General features: G+C 45.6%; 1 protein-coding gene across 4 annotated transcripts in view; it reads left to right on the top strand.

Annotated features, from left to right (window-relative positions):
• The first annotated feature begins 336 nt into the window (after positions 1-336).
• Positions 337-19,207, top strand: part of SMARCAL1 (SNF2 related chromatin remodeling annealing helicase 1) — a 63,554-nt gene continuing 44,683 nt past the window's right edge. For 3 of the 4 annotated variants that reach the window (XM_084643953.1, XM_084643952.1, XM_084643950.1), the window contains exons 1-7: positions 455-561; positions 2,067-3,059; positions 5,172-5,222; positions 7,599-7,859; positions 8,935-8,985; positions 14,224-14,407; positions 16,753-16,903. In XM_084643953.1, the coding sequence (XP_084500079.1) occupies positions 2,156-3,059; positions 5,172-5,222; positions 7,599-7,859; positions 8,935-8,985; positions 14,224-14,407; positions 16,753-16,903 (1,602 nt within the window). In that variant the 5' untranslated portion in view covers positions 455-561; positions 2,067-2,155. The other variant, XM_084643951.1, reaches the window with a different exon arrangement.

Here is a 19,207-nt window from a genome sequence, read left to right as displayed (position 1 = left end):
AATTCGCAGGGTGAGGAAGGCACCTCCCATGCTGTCATTACCAGCTACACACTATTCATGCTATTATTAATTATATTATATGGGTGAAACTGAGGCATGGAGGGAGATGATGCCACGTGGCCACACGGTCAATGGCAGAGCCAGCTGGAGAACCCAGGCGTCCTGCTGCCTCTCCCCCGCCCAGGGTGTAAACTTAACCACTAGACTACGGCTCGTGAGGTGGGCTTCGGGAGACTACATCTCCCGCGGTGCAACGGGACCACAATTCCCAGCATGCAGCGCGCGCGCTCCGCCGGCTAATCTCCCTCTCCCGGGGGGGGGCGCTGCCTGCTGGGAGTTGTAGTCCGGACAGATGCGCACTCCTGCGGGGCGGGCTCCGCCTCTCGCCCTGCGTTGGGAGCGGGCGGGAGCGGCCCGCGGGGCTGCGTGCGCGCAGGTACCAGGGCGGCGGCCGCCGCCGGGGGGAGGGGGCGCGTGGCTCCCGTCGGCCACGTGACGCCGGGGCCCTCGAGGGAGCCCGGCTCCGGGAGGGGCGGCGCTGAGCCGAGCCCCCGTAGCTGGGTGAGCCCTAGTAGCTGGGGGGGATGGAGGGGGTGAGCCCCAGTTGCTGGGGGGGCAGAGCCCCAGTTGCTTGGGGGGGCGGAGGGGGTGAGCCCCAGTACCTGGGGGGGCAGAGCCCCAGTTGCTTGGGGGGGGCGGAGGGGGGTGAGCCCCAGTTGCTGGGGGGGCAGAGCCCCAGTTGCTGGGGGGGTGGAGGGGGGTGAGCCCCAGTACCTGGGGGGGCAGAGCCCCAGTACCTGGGGGGGCAGAGCCCCAGTACCTGGGGGGGCAGAGCCCCAGTTGCTGGGGGGTGAGCCCCAGTACCTGGGGGGGTGAGCCCTAGTATCTGGGAGGGGCAGGGGGGAGCCCCGGTTTCTGGGGGGGTGAGCCACAGTACCTGGGGGGGCAGAGCCCCAGTTGCTTGGGGGGGGAGTGGAGGGGGTGAGCCCCAGTTGCTGGGGGGGCAGAGCCCCAGTTGCTGGGGGGGACAGAGGGGGGTGAGCCCCAGTTGCTGGGGGGGCAGAGGGGGGTGAGCCCCAGTACCTGGGGGGGCAGAGCCCCAGTTGCTGGGGGGTGAGCCCCAGTACCTGGGAGGGTGAGCCCTAGTATCTGGGAGGGGCAGGGGGGAGCCCCGGTTTCTGGGGGGGTGAGCCACAGTACCTAGGGGGGGCAGAGGGGGATGAGCCCCAGTAGCTGGGAGGGGGATGAGCCCCAGTAGCTGGGAGGGGGATGAGCCCCAGTAGCTGGGAGAGGTGGAGGGTGAGCCCCGGCATCCAGGAGGGGTGGGGGAGTGAGCCCCAGTATCTGGGAGAGGGTGGGGTGAATGAGCCGTCGTCACCTTTGAATTTCTCAGAGGAAGGGGCTGAATTGCTACCTGTAGCTATGGGAATGCCATTGGTGCTGGAAGTGTAAATTTCCCAAGGCAGGAGGTGAGCCCTTGCCGTGCGCCATGGATTATGGGGCTCAATTTGAGTTTGCCACTTGCTGCAAGAGACTGAGCCAGAAGGATAACGTTTGGTCATACAATACTTTCCCACCCCCACCCCCCTCTCCCTTAGGAGTCAAGGCCCTTGATTTCCAGGCTAGTTGCATGGATGAGGGATTTCTTCAGTCATTTTTTCTGACTGCATCCACGTCGGGCTGGCCTGATGTTGTTCAGAGCCCTATGGGAGGTCGTGTGCAAGGGCTCAGTTGTATTTCAGGATATGCACAAATCTTGGTGGGGTTGAGGGAAGACTTTGGTAGTTGGCGTATGTGGGGTGTTTTGTTCTTTTTTTTTTTTTTAAACAAGGAGGTGTAGGGTGCAGGGACCCCAAAGGCGAGTGTCTCTATGGTTGCCCACTTTGCATATGGCTTAAGTCTAGCCCTGAGTCCATGCTGTTGCCTTACTTTTATTTTAGGTATTTGTACTGCACCAGTCACTCTGGTGTCTAGGTGCCAGTGGCACCATTTCATCAATAAAAAACAAATGCCTTCCATGCATATGGTTAAAATTTACCAGAACCTTGGTCTTGTGTTTTATTTAGGTTCGCCTCCAGTCCTGTAAAAGGAACAGTTGGCTTCCTCACTAGTATTCAACACACAGGATTCAGGACTATCATTTTAATTGTGGAAGATGTCATCTGGCCTTACGGAAGAACAGAAAAGAAAAATTGAGGAGAACAGACAAAAGGCCTTGGCTAGAAGAGCAGAGAGACTAGCAGCCCAGCAAGGAGGGCCTGATGGGCTCACTAGCCAACAATCCAACCAGCAGAATCCAAGCTATCGAAGAAACCTGGAGCATCAGTGTATGAAACAAGAAAACAATCATGTTAGGTTCATTAACCAACACCAGCAGACACCCAACAGCCATGTGGCGCAGAAGAGCTATGTTCATAAAGGATATAATCACTTTAACGCACCCCAGCAGATGGCTGGTTCATGTGGCGTGCAACAGGAGAATTGTTCAGAGGGCTCAAAGCAAGATTCGTGGAGTCAAATGTGCAGCACTAAACAGTCCCTCCCGATACTCCAGAATTCTTTGAGTCCCCATCAACATTATTCAGGTTCTGAGCAACCCAAGTACCACGCAACATTCAAAAAACCTACAGAACCTTCTCATCCTAGATTAACTGCTAAGGAGCACCCTGATGATGTTAAACGTTTACAAAATCTGAACAGATCTGCCAGTGGACATGTTGGCATGAAATACATGCCATCACCGAGCAGTGCTACCTTGAGTGATTCTGAAATGTCAACAAATGCAGGGAAACCAACCTGTGGGCCCTTCCCCCAAAAGGATAGCATCTCACAGTTTTGTGGCACTATGCGGCCACCCACTCCGTTGAAGGAGGGTAAGATGCAAAAGGTGGCCAGTTCTAGTGGTGTAGGCTCTAACTTGGAAATATTTTGTCATAGAAAAGTACCCAGTGTTATCAAAGGAAGGTGCGTGAAGCACAGTGAAGACCGATTCCAGGTTGAAGTAGGCTACAATGCAGAACTCATCGCTGTGTTTAAGAGCATACCTAGCAAAAGATATGGTAAGAAAACATATAACAATTTATAATAATTTCTTAAGGTTGGTTTATGCCCCTGTTCTTAAGAAAAATCAGTATATCAGTCTCTTTAAGGAACTGTACAAAAATCACCTTACCCGTCACGGAAATGCAGCTGTTTGCAGGGGTGGAATATGGCAATGATGTTGTATATAGCTTTTAGGGGTGATGTGAAAAGTAAGGCAGTTGAAACTGCAGAAGAATTCAGGGAATAAATAACTCAGACTGGAATTTAGCCAAGATAATCTCCATTAACCCCCCCTCCCCTTGTATTGAAAGTGTCCTGAGATGTTTTGTGACTTCAGGCAGTCAGAACTAGAGTTGGTTGGAAGCTGGGTTTTCCGCCTTGCAAAAAAATTTGAGCTTTTGGAAAAAATAATCCTGATTTGTGAATTTTTTTTTTAAATTTTTCACAAAATGAAATATTTTTAAAATTGAGTAAATCAAAATGTTTAATTTCAGTAAATTTTGAAATGTGTTGATGTTGATCTTTTTAAAAAAATATATTAAAAAAAGTACATTTTGTAATGAAAAGTCACTTTGAAACAAAAAAAATCAAAGCTTTTCATTCTAAAAATGTCAAAACGTTTTTCCATTTGTTTCAAAATGAAATTTCATTTAATTTTCTATGATCGTGGAAAAAATGATTTTTGTCAAAATGGTACTTTTTTTTTGACAAAAAAAAAATTCCTGCCAGTTTTAGTCAGAACATTTGAGGGGGGGAAACAGTATTTGGAAATTGGTATTGGAGAAATGGTCAGTTAATTTCAGTTGCTCTTAGACAGTTGGTTGACTCATAGTCTTTAAGACCAGAAGAGACTATCATGATAATCTTGTCTGACCACCTTCACATCACAGACCACAAAACTTCAACCACCCACTCCTGAAATAGGCCCATAACTTCTGACTGAGGTACTGAAGACCTCAAATCTCAATGTCAAGACTTCAAGTTACAGAGAATTTACCATTTACTCTAGTTCAAACCAGTAAGTGACTCATGCCCTGTGCTGCAGTGGAGGGTGAAAATCCTCTGGGGTTTCTGGCAATCTGACTTGGTGAAAATTCCTTCCCGATCCCAAATATGGCAATCAGTCAGCCCTGAGCATTTGAGACCCACCAGCCAGACACCTGTGAAAGCATTCTCTGTAGTAATTCAGAGCCCTCCCCATCTAGTGCCACATCTCCGGCCACTGGAGATATTTGCTAATAGCAGTCACTCATGGACCATATGCCATTGTAGGCAACGTCATTATACTATCCCCTCCGTAAAGCTATCTAGCTCAGTCTTGAAACAAGTTAGTTTTTTTGCCCCCACTAGTCCTTTTGGAAAGCTGTTACAGAACTTCATTCCTCTGATGGTTAGAAACCTGCATCTAAGACTATGTCTGCACTGCACTTTCGTCAGTAAAACTTTTGTCAATCGGGGGGTGAAAAAAATACCCGCCGACCGACAAAAGTGTTACCAACGAGTGCGGGTGTACACAGCGCATTGTTAGCAGGAGACACTCTCCTGCTGACAAAGTTACCTCCCCTTGTTGGGGTGTTTTTATTTTGTCAGCAGGAGACCTCTCTCCTGCCGACAAAGTGCAGCTACACCGCGTGCCTTACAGCAACACGGCCGTAGCAGCACACCTGTGTGGATGTAGACAGCCTAATTTGAAGCCTAAACTTGTTGATGGCCCATGTATATCCATTTGTTCTTGTGCTCACATTGGCCCTTAACTCAAGTCTGTAGTCAGCACCAGTTTAACCCTGTGGTCTCCAGCCATCCTAGTGTCCTCCAGGTTCTCCTTCTTAACATCCAAGGGCGTGCACAAATATTTGTACCACCATTATTTGCAAAATCCATTGTCCTTTTCAGCGCTGTGATTTACTTCCACACTCCTCTCATATTTGTGCGGATGTTTGTTTTACTATCCTACTGCTAAGTCTTTCTGTATTTCCAGCTGCCCTGCAGTTGTAATAACAATGCACAGTGCTTTTGACAGGTACTTCTGAAGTGTCTGCATAAACAGACCAGATTCTCTTTAATTACTAAGCCTTTAACAGCACTGTTTGTTTCTGTTCCCAAATGACTCAAATTCTGTCCAATTTCAGATCCTGCTATGAAGATTTGGAATTTTAGTTTAGAAGACTACAGAAGTCTCAGTAAGTAAGCAGACCTGTGGAGTGATATGCAGGATCAAAGTCTCTATCTCATCTTTGCATGATTATTGTTGGCTGTGTTATTGCTTGGAGTAACGACGGGGCAGCACTGTTCAAACAGAAAACCCATTCTTCAGGCATGGGGCATTTGAGGGTCTGCTGTGAATCTGTGAACTTAGTTAGATTTAACTGGGTTTCTAGGTGTAATCTAAATGCTAAGTATATGCTTTCTCCACTCACTAACTGCATGTTTCAGGGGCGAACAAACCACAGTATATGGCTGAGTTCATGCATGTAGTTCATATGGGTTCATGCAGAGAAAGTGAAAACATTCCAGAAGTGCAGGCTGGCTAATACTTTACTGAATGATTTACTCTGATGCCATCTTTTTAAACAGTAAACTGTGTGTAGGTTTCATGAAGCTGTTTCTTTTCCTCTTTTTTGGGAGTGTGGGAAGTGAAATGGCATGATCTTCTTGGCTTTGTGAGGTTGCTATTGTGGTTGCCTCAGAATTTGGAATATCAGGGGATGGTTTTCTTCATTGTGGACTGGAGAAAATTTGAGATGGTTGCAGCCATGCATTCCAGGTGGGCTTTTCAAAAGCACACAGTCTTGATCCAACTCTCCTTTCCTTGAAGTCAGTGGTAAAACTGCTGTTGATTTCAATGGGAGCAGATTTAGGCCAATGCTTTGGAAAAGTCCACCTTTCAGGCCTAATTTTAACCTCCCATGCAGATTGCTGTATATTTAAGCGCTGACAGGTGGCTCTCTTATAATCATAGAATATTAGGGTTGAAGGAACCTCAGGAGGTCATCTAGTCTAACCCCCTGCTCAAAGCAGGACCAATCCTCAACTAAATCATCCCAGCCAGGGCTTTGTCAAGCCTGACCTTAAAAACCTCTATGGATGGAGATTCCACCACCTCCCTAGGTAACCTGTTCCAGTGCTTCACCACCCTCCTAGTGAAAAAGTTTTTCCTAATATCCAACCTCTTGTGTATCTTATACCGCGTAAGCAGAGTCCTAGCCCTGCACAGCTTACAGTCTAAATAGACCATTTTAAAATAGCATGTCATCTTTTTTTAAAATGTCTTGTCAAATTATCCTGAAGCGTGAGCTTATGGTAGAAGGCACCTAGTGAAAAGCAGCTGCTGGCATCCCTATCAGTAGATGGTTACCAAAGACAATCCTGAGTGTTTCATACACTATGATTAAATGGACTCTGTAGACTTGAAATCTAGGCAGTTTTTTAAAGACTAGTTCAAAAAATAGTGGCAGGTTCTGTACCTTTCCCTGCCAGTTTCTGTGGTTTTACAGTTACACTTTCCTGTACTTTTTTAAAAAAAGTTTCTATCTTTCATTGTTTGTGAAAGACCCTATCAAATAGGGGAAACAAAGTGTACACAAAATGAACAGAGAGGTTTTCCCCCCTAATTTCTTTAAAGCAGGGGCGGGTTATAGCTATATTAGATATAAAAAATCAGATAAAAATGAAAGTTTCCATACAGGCTTTAATTGAAAGACTTGCTTTTCATTTGTTAGATGCTTCTTCTGAAATTCTCCTTTTGGGATGAAATTTCACATGCTTGCATTCAGTTTGGAGGTGGCTTAGTATTATTTTATTTTTTAAAGTTAAATTGGATTAAAATCCATTTTGTCTGTTTGGAATTATTGGTGGGAGGAGGAGAGTCAGGGGGGCAAAATCTACTTTTCCAGCTTAAAAATGCCCTCAAACCTTAAGGCTTTTGTAGCTCGTCAGTAGCTCAGAATGTCGGAGAAGGAAGCTTTACTGTTGTCATAATTCAACTCACACAGGGATGGCCTCCGAGTTTGTAAGATTGGGGCGGGGGGAACCCGCTGTAAGCAACAGAGATGTGGCGTCTGAGCATGCTCAGTGATCCTCCATCAAGAATTTAATGGTGCCTAAGGAAATTTTGCCCCCTACGTCAGGTAGTGACATTATACAGGAGGCAGAGAGATTTCAGATCACGCTCCCTGGCGGCTTAGAGGGAACCTGGGCAGGGCTGGTGCAGCTTGTGTGCTGGATTCTCTACCTCTCCAATGCCAGCTCTGCTGCTCTTCTGTTACCATTGTCTGCTCTAAGGTGGGAGAGTAGGTTCACCCTGCTGCTGCACCTCACCTCAGCTCCCTGATCCTTGCTCTGTACGGGAAACAGGGCTAGCTGTCCCCTTTTGCCCTCAAGAGGAATGAGGCCTGTTCTGCTGATCTCCTTTCCCTCCTCGTCCCAAAGAATCCTGCACCTTTTGTCTGGGTTCAGTTTGGCTCCTGCTCTTTCTGTCCTTCGGGGAATTGAAGTTTTCATGGTCTGCCCATTTTTCATTTATTCTTTCCCATAAAGCCATTATTTTCCCCCCGCAGTGGAAGCAGTGAAGCCGCTTTCCTCAGTGACTTTGGTACCATTTGAAGAGATGGATGCAGCTGGCCCAGCCACGTGTTCACAGTCTGTCGGCAGCGGGCCCAGCTTGAAATCCTTCTTAAAGACGTGCAGCGGCTGGAAGAAACCCTCTGCCACCGTCCGGGGGAAGTGTGTTCTGATCTCACGCTCCCGGTTTGAGGTTGAGATTGGGTATGCTGCAGAAATTATTGAGGTGTTTAAACAGATGAATTCCAGGAATTATGGTGAGTCTCTGGTTTAATTGCTGCATTAATGTGATGGCATTGTTGGTGCTGGCTATATTCATGAACGCTTATAAAGTGCTTTGGGATTGAAAGATAAAAGGTTTGAAAGACAAAAGCAAATATGCTCTGGACACACTGGAAGGAGAAGATCCGTATCAGGGAGGGTTTTGGTATATGTTGTAATAATGCTGGGCTGCTTAAACATTGTGCCCACTGCTTTGCTCTGTGGCAGCATGAATGACTCCCCATTTTGTTCAGAGACAAATTCCAAAGACCGTATTTCAGTGCTGGATGTGCTGAATTTGACCACTGGTGCCCAACCTCTGCATCTCCGCACCTAATTTGTCATAGAAAATGACAGAACAAGTCAATGTGGAAATGTACATGATCTTCCTAGGTAATGAACTAAAATTGGTTGAGTTCACCCAGCCATGCTAATGTTTAGGAGGAGTTCTTATAGCACTCTTAGAACTACAAAGGTAGTTAAATATGCCCATCTTCACTTTACAGACAGGCAAACTGAAGGACAAAGAGGTGAAGTGACTTGCCCAATGTCATGGCAGGCCAGTGACAGAGCAGGGAACAGAACCCAGGCCTCTTGACTCACAAGCCTGTGCCCAGTCTGCTGCATCATGCTGCCTGCTTGCAGCAGATCAGCTTTTTACTCACTCTTGACTTACAGGAAGATGCAACTGCTGTCAGAACAGAAGGCCGAGTTTGGCCTTAGTGTTGCACTTCGGGCACCCATGAATGAGGCAGCCCTGCAACTAGCTATTACTCTCTGAAAGTCAGCTGGGGTCTAATTGCCCATGTACTTTGCTGAGAACATATGCTCCCTTCCTCAAAACCATTTGGTTAGCATGAGATAGGAAGGTTTTAAAAAATAAATAAATAAATAAATAAAAGATGGCTGGCCAAGGTGGAAACTGTTTCAAAGCAGTTGTGAAATGGAGAGAATATTGAATGCTGCTGTCGCTGTTCGTTTATGGAAGAGTCAGGTGGTGCTGCGTTGTTTTTTTTTGTTAAACATCGTTTCTGACAACATTTGATTATTTTATTATTGTGACTGTTACAGACATGAAGACCAGAAAATGGAGTTTCCTACTGGAGGACTATGCAAGGCTAAGTGAGAAGCTGCATTTTCCTTGTGGGGTCTATTCTCTTGGGACGGTGACCCATTCAGGGCCCCATTGTACGAGGTGCTGCACAAAGGCATATGAAGATGTGATCTCTGCCAGGAGTAGAATTTCTATTGTTTTTATTTCATATATTTTTAGTGTGTGTGATGATAATTATGAAAGTGAATTAATAATGGCGGGGGGGGGCGTTTCTACAGTAACTTCTTCTCAGTTCTAGAGTGAACTAAACAGCGGAGGGAGAATGGCTTCTCTCACTGTCTCCCTCCTTCCCCTGATCTGTAGGCAAGCTCCAATAAGGGCTGCTGGCCCTTCATGTCCATCTCTGCAGAATTCTGGATCACTAGATCTGTACAGTTGCACTCTTGGATATGTTTCCACAGCAAAGTAAAACCTGCGGCTTGCCCGTGCCAGCCGAGTCGGGCTGCGGGGCTATTTTGTTAGTCTGTAGACTTCTGGGTTCAGGCTGGAGCCCAAGCTCTGGGACGCTCTCACCCCACAGGGTCCTAGAGCTTGGCTACCAGCCCAAGCCCAGAAGTCTGCACAGCAAAGAAACAGGCCCGTAGCCCAAGCCCAAGTCAGCTAGCACAGGCCAGCCGTGGGTGTCTAGTTGCTGTGTAGAAATACCTTAGTGTCTTCTACCCTGGCCTGTCCCTAGTTCCCCACCCTCCTCCCTTGTGCTGGCCTATTCTGCAGCTGGCACACAGTCACCCCCAACCTGTGGTGAACAAGGGATTTGCATGCATGAGTGCTCTGCCCACACCCCTGCCAGTAGTCCATTGCAGGACTTAAATATTGTGAAGAATATCATGCTGGTGACTTTCACCTTCTAAGTTTTTCAGATCAAGTTTGCTCAGTTTATAAGTGAACTGATGACTTTCCTAACTGCCAGCGTCAGAACCATAGTCTGTGTGTTGACTGTCAAGGTGGTTTTGTCCAGCTTAAGATGGTACGGCTAGAAATAAAGCCTCTGTAATCGGAACTCAGCCAACAGGTTTGTAGTTGATGTACAAGGCAGACTAGAGTCCAGGTTGCTCTCCTGTGGCTGTGTTGACTGCTGGGCAAATGAGTCCCGGCTTGTTTCAATAAAGTGATCAGACTGAGTCAGCAGGCTCCCACAGAGCTGTCACGTCCTGCATGTTTTCATATTCCTCTGAAAAGCCCAAATGCTAAGATGATGGGCACTTAAAATTTTTTGAGTAAAATATGTTGAGTGAGAGAGCATCATTCTTCTACTTATAAGTACGCTCCAGGCGTAGTCTATAGCCATAACATTCACTTCTGGGCACAATCAGACATGCAGTCTCCTCTCCCTTTGTACCCATGTGTGGTGTTGACAAAATTCTGACCCACACAGCAGGGTGTAAAATTGTATTTCTTTTAAAAGATGGATACGCTTTGCAAAAAGCGCTCTCACAGCAGTGTGCTCCCAGCACGTCTGCTTCTTAGTTCTGTGTGTTTCGTTAATGTCTGGAAAGTACTTTGAAGATGAAAAGCAGTGCAGAAGCACTCAGTGTTATAATTATTACTTATCATTCCATTCTACTTGCTTTGGGCCCTCATACTTCCTGAAATATGAGTTAGAGCAGGATAAGCTTTAGAAGGAAATTGGAAGATGCCCTATAATGGTGCTATAACACTGTTGTGGAGGATTGTACAGTCATGGTCCAAAATCCTGCAGCTTAATGCTAGTCCAGTACTGTACACCATTACTATGGGTTAATGGAGCATTTTTAATAATTGAGTGCCTTTATACTCTAGTGATGAGTGCGTTAGGAATACTAATAGTAATCAAGGAGCTGGAAGCCAGGACAACGGATGTAGCGTTAGAGGAGAGGCTGCTTTATGATGGTGAAGAGGCAAAAGATTTTTGGGTGAGCAAGCCTACATTCTGAAACAACAATATAAAGACCCTAACAGGACAGGAGAATGGAGTTACACAGTGGAGGCTAGTTGAGGATGCACAGCATCTTGCAGTATAGGGCCTGTGCAAAGGGCATGATCTTGTCGGGTGACGAGCAGTTCCTGCTCAATGCTGAGTTTGCTCAGTCTTTTCAGTTGGCTGGCTTTTCTGAGGGTTGAGGGCTTGCACTGCCTTGGAAGAAGCATTCCGTATCTTGCAGGGCCAGAACCAGGTCCAAGGAAAGGGATAAAGGGTCCTGTAGGTGGTGTCCTAGGAGGACACTTGTGAGGGGTTTGCAGCCCTCTCATATTGCACCTGTCGAGAAGCTCTGTCCCTCTTCACTTACCCCAGCAAAAAAATAAAATATGGCTTGGTGCCTGTGCCTTATCTTCTGCAATGATTTCCTTTTGTCAGGAACTGTTCCGAGGGGTTAATATCTATTTGCCCAGTTACTCAGTCATCTTTAGGTAAAAGGTCACTTCCGTAAAAAATGACTCTTGGATGAATCATGCTGGCTGCAGACGCATCCTAATGATTTTTCTAGCTTTTCTGTAGAACAATAGCGTCAGAATGATCATGTAGGAAATTGTAGCAATTATAGTAACACAATAAGTAAGTCTGTGAGTTTAATAACAGGCTTTTGATATACTTAGGGGGGAGAGATTTCCCACTATTGAAAGAGTATAGAGTAAACTGGAGAGCTGAGGAAATTCAGACCATCACACAAGCACAAACAGAAATCCTTTCAAGTAAGGGTTTTTTTACTTGTGTAGCAGGAATCCAGTCTGCTCCTCTGCTCTAGAGAGAACTGAAACTAAGATAAAAATCCACAGTCTGGAGGCCTGTTTGGTGCCCACACAGTTGTAATACATAAAATCAGTGAGCACAAATTTAAATTTGAGTAGCTCTGTATGTTTGTACAGCTGGAAGTGTTCTATATTCCCCCAATTTCCTATTTTAGTGGTTTAAAAATAGAGGTGCTTCCAGAAATAATGGGGGGCAGTGCGTGCATTGCATGCATGCTTGGTATAGCGCCGTGTGGGGGTATGCGCGCGTGTGTTGGGTATAATGCAGAAATGCGTTTTGATTTCTCTACGTAGTCAAAAAAAAAAAACTGTGAAGAAAAATCAGTTTAAAATGTGTGCTAGCCAGATTAGAGCAGGAAATCGTGTTAATATTATTAATTCTTAATCATTTTCTCTTGGAGTAAAAAGTGTTTTTCACTTTGCTTTTATGAGGGAGAGGGAATGGAGGGGTGTGAAATAAGGGTATCTGAAAATTGAATGTTATGAAATTTTGACCACCGACTTGTGACTTTAAAAGATTAAACCCCAGATTTTTTGCACCAGGGGTATGTGGGAACTTGTTACAGCATCGGATAAAGGCTTGTGCTGCATATCATTGCAAATTGATGTATGGATGAAGGATATAAATGTTCTGATGTTTAGTGATAGTTTCATAGCAGAGAGTAAAATCCGGTACAGCTTCCCTAAGGATATGGTATGTCCATGCATTAAAGGATGTTTTTAAAAGCCTTTGGATGTTGCTTGAACTAGGCTTCAAAGCACAGTCCTAGCCTAATGTAATTACCACGTCTTCCGTGAAGTAGTTACAAAACAAAGTCATGGGCAAGTTCAAAAAGTGTATAATTGGCAAATCTCTTTCCCCAATCCTGAAACCCGCCTAGAACCACCCATCCTTTGTTATATCAAGCCCTATCTTATTTGAAAACAGGATTACTATTTATTAATTATTATTTAATACATGCAGCGTGGTAGTACCCAGAGGCCCTAGTCAGACAGCCAATGTGCTTGGTGCTGTACAAACATATACAGTATGAAGACAGTTCCTGCCCCAGAAAAGTTAAGATGAGTGACGCACGATGGAGGGCAGACACAATCCCATTATATGCAGCTGTTATGCAGGGATACATTGACAAGGAAAGATTTTAGGCTGGGAATGTGACTCTGTTCAGACAATAGCGATTCAAACCAGTTCTGCTCAGATAATCGAGGAGGAACTTTCTGCAGAGGGACACACCGGGGGTCTGCTACTTCAGAGTTCTGAAGCAGAACGAGATCAAAACCTCAGTTCTACGGTGCTTACAGGGACTCTGCTAGTCAGTGTCAAGGTTCCTTCCCCACTCTGAACGCTAGAGTACAGATGTGAGGACCTGCATGAAAACCTCCTAAGCTTACTTTTACCAGCTTAGGTTAAAACTTCCCCAAGGTACAAGCTGTTTTACCCTTTGCCCTTGGACTTTCGCTGCCACCACCAAATGTCTAACACCAGTATTATTATTATTAGGAAAGAGTTTGTTTGGAAATGTCTTTCAACCCAAAATCCTCCCAAATCTTACCCCCTTTTTTCTGGGGAAGGTTTGATAAAAATCCCCACCAATTTGCATAGGTGACCACAGACCCAAACCCTTGGATCTTAAGAACAACTAAAAAAGCATTCAGTTTCTTAAAAGAAGAATTTTAATAGAAGAAAAAGTAAAAAAGAATCACCTCTGTAAAATCAGGATGGTAAATACCTTACAGGGTAATTAGATTCAAAACATAGAGAATCCCTCTAGGCAAAACCTTAAGTTACAAAAAGACACAAAGGCAGGAATATCCATTCCATTCAGCACAGCTTATTTTCTCAGCCATTTAAACAAACAGAACCTAACGCATATCTAGCTAGATTACTTACTAAGTTCTAAGACTCCATTCCTGTTCTGTCCCCAGCAAAAGCATCACACAGACAGACCCAGACCCTTTGTTTCTCCCCCCTCCAGCTTTGCAAGTATCTTGTCTCCTCATTGCTCATTGTGGTCAGGTGCCAGTGAGGTTATCCTAGCTTCTTAACCCTTTACAGATGAAAGGGTTTTTCCTCTGGCCAGGAGAGATTTTAAAGGTGTTTACCCTTCCCTGTATATTTATGACAGTCAGTAATAAAAATAAGGATTTGAACAAGGTGCTGTACGTTGCCTGTGGGGTAATCTGTGCCCTGGCTGATCAGATACATTATTAAAAACTTCCTGTTCACACGGGACCGGGGACCTGTGCTAGCAGCGGTTGTCATGGGAAAACAGGGTCAAGCAGCACTGTGCTTGGCAGCTATGTCTGCATGTGTGGGTAGCTAACAGCCCCGGGTTTGAAAACAGATTTTCGGTAACATAGTTGGGCCATCCCTATTGGATCAGGCAAGACTTTCTTGAGCTGTTTCAGGACAAGCGTAGTATCCTAATGCTGGTGGGACCAAAATGTCCCCCTGCTGCTAGTGTATATTCCACATGTGAACCCCATTCAGCTAACAGGTTGCTGTTTATTCTTTTCAGTGGAAGCTGTACAGCGCCTTTCGACGGTAGAGGTGGAACCGCTGCCCAAGCCAGTAATACAAGCCTTTGGTCCTCAGTTTGACGAGCCCGCCTTTCATGTCTCAGACATTCCCGAAGCTGACCTTTCAGCGGTGGATTCCAAAATTGTGATGAGCCTCATGCCCTTTCAGAGAGAAGGCGTGAAGTAGGTCCCATTCATATACCATGAAGAGCTTGGTCTGTGTCTATGGTTTGGCATTTCCCATCAGTGCGGTGTTTGCATTTTTTAATAAGACCCATCAGAGATGGGTTTGTATCCAAATTTCACCAAAGGGGTGCTGGGCTTTGGTACAGACTCAATTTGTCTTTGAATAGAAGGGTAATGAATCCCATTACACAGGTCTACCCAGTATGTATCCAGAATTTCTCAGGATGACTTGGGAAGGAAATCGCCTTTACCAGGGCACGTGATAGTGTGAAATATTTCCAAGTCATGTAAATCTGTCCCTTCGGTACATCTTTGGTTTTGCATCTCCCCGGGTATGTGCACATGCATCATTTGCTTTTCTCATAAATTCAGCTTGTGTGCCCAAGTGCATTAGCTGACGTTTCTTTCTTTTTTTTTTTTTTTTTTTTTTACAAGCTGCACACATGTGCAGGGCAGCAAAACTGAATCCAAGGAAGATTTAAAACAACTGATTATTTGTGGAGGGAGCAACTATAAAAAAAAATTTTTTTTTCTCATTTGTGGTCACTATTTATTAGCAATCTCAAGCAGCAAAATGTCACAGCTAAATCCCCAGCCCCTGATATTAGCATGGGGCTATTAGTAATGGTTTTCTAGTCTGATCAGGGTAAACTCTGAAAGAACAGGTGAGTGTTTAGTAGTATCATGGAAAGAGCAGATTCAAACATCTCTAATGGTCTGATTCAACCCCAGCAAAATCAAAGTAATTCAGAAGCAGGGCTGAAATGGTTTCTTTAACCAGTCTGTTTTGTCACAGTACTGCAGTACCCTGGCATCTGTACATCCTAAGACTGCATATTTGTTGCTCAGTCTCATTAATGCCAATGGAAGTGACCCATACACACTGAATGGAGAATTTTCAGGTCAGCACCTTCTGTAATACCTAGTACAATCAAATGGCCCATGACCAAGGCTTCATTTTAATTTTTGGTTCGAGGTGTGGTGCAGTGATGGAATAAAATGAACATCTTAATCATTGCAAAAAGAAAAGGCGTACTTGTGGCACCTTAGAGACTAACCAATTTATTGGGGGCCAATAATTAGGCAGGCAAAAAAAGATTTTGAAGAACTACTAGCAAAAGACACACAAACTAACAGCAAAAAAAGTTTCAGTGTATCCGCAGCAGGAAGCCTGCCGAACAATCGGTGGGGCCACTGGATGAGCGAAGTGCTAAAGGAGCACTCAAAGAAGACAAAGCCATTGCAGAGAAGCCAAATGAATTCTTTGGCTGTTATCCAAGATGGTCAGGGATGCAACCCCATGCTCTGGGTGTTCCTAAGTTTCTGAGGGCCAGAAGCTGGGACTGGATTACAAGGGATGGATCGCTTGCTAAATTGCCCAGTTCTGTTTATTCCCTCTGAAGCATCTGGCACTGACCATTGTCGGATGGCAGGATAGTGGGCTAGATGGAGTGTTGGTCTGACCCTCTATGGCCATTCTTACGTTCAACATGATCTCAGTGTTTCCATAAAAGTGCAATTCTGAAGTGAAAAGCATTGATGTAAAAAACCTGTCTGTGTGTATTCAGAGCCCTGTCTACTGATTTTAGTGACAAAAATAAGTTTCTTACACCTGCAGACCCAGCACAGCTAGACTGTGTGAGTGGGATTTCATTCCGCCTTCTGCACCCTCAGTTACATTGCTTACTAAGTTCCAGTCAGTTAAACCTGTGGAAATCCATTGGAGACAATGGAACTGCCCGGCTGTCATTGGAAGTAGAATTAGAAGGCAGTGTGGCTGCACAGATGTTGCTGGAGGTCTCATTTGGACTGCAGAGCCTTTACTGCTGGTGGTGATGCTGGAGAAGGAGAAACCTCAGCTTGACTCAGACTGAGTTTTCAGGAGCTGGGTGGAATGAATTGGTTGGTCAGTCCAGTTCCCACTGCACAAATGTTGGGCTCACAAAAGTCACCATGACAGTTAGTCTCAACTGCCCCCCTTTGTTGTCTCAGCAGAGAGAGACAAAGGGTTGCACAGACTGGACTGGACTATCTGCTTGTCCTGGAGATGGTCCTTGCCAGTCAGGTAGAGGCATCTTGGCAGGACTGCACAGGGAAGCTTGTGCTGCATTGTCTGCACTGTGCCAGTTGAGGGGCTAAACAGAGGGCTTCTGTCTGCCGGATTGTCAGGTCGCCACTATAACGTACTTTAAAAATAAAACCAAAGGGGCTGCAAAGGAAGCCTTCTGCTGTTTCCCTTCCCTCTTCTTTGGAAATGAGCGTCTCAGACTGGGGAGGGATTGTGCTAACCTTGGCTGGGAAGATGGGGAAAGGAGTAACCCTTCTGCTTTGTGTCCTTTCAGTTTTGCCATCTCCAGAGAAGGCCGTTTGCTTCTTGCAGATGACATGGGCTTGGGGAAGACTATCCAGGCTATCTGTATTGCTGCATATTACCGAAAGGAGTGGCCGTTGCTGGTGGTAACACCTTCCTCAGTGAGATTTACCTGGGCAGAGGTATTGTATGTTTAAATAGAACTTTTAGGGGCTCACCTGTGAGGTTTTTTTGTATGGATTCTATGAGGGATAGCAAAACTGCCATCCAGTTAGAAAAATAAGGGGGAAAAATAGGAAGAGATGAGGTTCTCTTATCCCCTGTAATTGCAAAGAAGCTGATCATATGACACATGCTTGCCTGAGTCTAATGGATGATCCTCATTCCATGTTCCAGAGAAAGGTTAGGAAAAAAGATCTTTGACAAAATGGCCTTGAAGGAAAAATTCCTCTCCGACCCCATATATGGTAGTTGGTTTAACCTTGTGCATGTGAACCAGAATCACTGTAGTTAAGCATCTTAATTTCATTAATGCCCAAAACACCATTGGTATCCATGCAATTGTCTGCTTCTTCTGAAACCTACCAAGATGGGTTCTGTCAGTGTATCAGCTGCTACAGAATTCCAGATACGGAAATTCTGCTCTGTATGTCTGCAGTTCCCACTGACCTCCGCAAGCATGGCCAGTGCCTTTTTCAGGGCAAAATTTGACCCATCAGCTTTAATCTACAAAACCCTCAAAATTCTTTATCATCATTTCCCTGCGCTGTTGTGTGGACACCCAGGAGTGATTCAAGGGCCGTGCGCTTGATTAGCAGAGCTGCACACATCTGGCAGCGTGTGTTCAGGTGTTCTTCCCCCCCGCCGCTTTGCAGCCACGTTGCTCCTGTAGCTGCTCCCGGGACCCTCCTGCTGGCTGTGCAGAGTTGGGGGAGCGGGGTGCTGATGTCAGGGTGTCCCCCCACCCACCCCACTGCCCCTGTACCTCCTCTCCACAGAGCAGGGAAGAGGGGACAAGGCTCAGGACTCGGAGCAGGAGAGAACTGCTGTGGTCTGAGGTCTGAACGAGCCGTCCGGGTGGTGAGTGAGTGCCTTAAAGAGACTTTCCCAGCAGCCAGCTCACACAGTCTCGCATTCGCACTCTGTCTCTCCGCCTTCCTCTTGCCCGTGTACCCCATCTCTGCAGAGTGGGGGAGGGGAGACAGGGCTCAGGGGCAGGAGAGCATTCAGTGAGCGCCTTAAAGAGACAGTGCACGGCGTCTCTCAGAAACTTCCCCAGCAGCGCCTGCCCCCCCCCCGCCCACACACACGTTTTGTTGTTGTTACTTCTTGGTACTTCCTGCAATGCACATATATTCTCTGTAATTTTATTCTTTCAAAGTGTGCTGTTTTAGTTTTTTGATTAGTCTATGCATTTCAGAATTATTATTTCTCTCTTACACTTAAATTTAATTCTTGGAGTAGTGAGTTCGAAAACACCTAACCTGTCCTGGCTGGAGTAATTATCCCGATGATAACTTTTAAAAAATTTATATTTAGGTTTTTTGTTTCTACTGGCGGCACACGTCCGCACATTACCTCGGTGCACATAATGAAATTTATTGAGCACATGGATGGAAAAAATTAGAGGGAACATTGGTCAGGACCTGGAGATGGGTGCTCTCAGGGATTGGAAATACACATAATTGAAAGAAAGCAGGGCTGCAGGGCCTGTCCTCAGAGAGCAATTACTGTGCAATTAAACAGCCTGTGCTAGCAAGATGATTTTGTGGCATACTTTTCTTAACTGTGAAATGTTCATTAATGCTGGGAGAAAGTGAGGAGTAGAAGCGCTCATGCCTTTAGGCTAATAAGTTTCATGCCTGACTTGGTGGGGTTCTTTTCTCAGCAGTTCACTATGCTGACAGCTGTAGAGTAAATTGGTTGGATTTTGTTGTATGGTGGGACCTTCGTACCACAACAATTTGTTCTCTTTTTCCCCTGCCATTGGTATAACAAAGCACCGGGCACTCAGCCAAGCTACAGAAGACACATCTAGATTTTCACCTGGGTTGTGAATGAGGGAGTAAAATTACTTATATTTGGGATACGGAGGAGGAGACAGCAGTGGCATCCTTCAGAGGCTGGTGAAGATCTGGGCCATTTTAAAAAGTAGCTATTGATTTATCTCAAATTTTGGGTGCCCAGCTTGGAATGTTTTTGGTCCTGATTTTCAGTTGCACTTGCAACTCTAATCCTGTTCTGGATAGGCTCTTATGCTGCACGTGTCACCGGGGTATCTAAGCACCTTCTGGTCGTGTATTGACGTGTCACATGTTTTTTGCTTTCTCATCTATTCCTCAAAGGGAGAAGTGTGCGCCGTGGAACGTTTTATTATTGTAGATTTAAAAAAAAACAAAAATCCAGGTAGCTGTGTGTATATGTTAGAGACGGCAAGGTCAAAGAAATTCACCTTGCACTTTGAGTGGAAGGTGTTGAGTTTTGCG

Source organism: Lepidochelys olivacea (genome assembly GCF_965140295.1).
Source record: "Lepidochelys olivacea isolate rLepOli2 genome assembly, chromosome: 11".
NCBI classification, from domain to species: domain Eukaryota; kingdom Metazoa; phylum Chordata; order Testudines; family Cheloniidae; genus Lepidochelys; species Lepidochelys olivacea.
The sequence above is the reverse complement of the archived record's forward strand: the minus strand, read 5'-3'. Positions and strand labels throughout refer to the sequence as shown.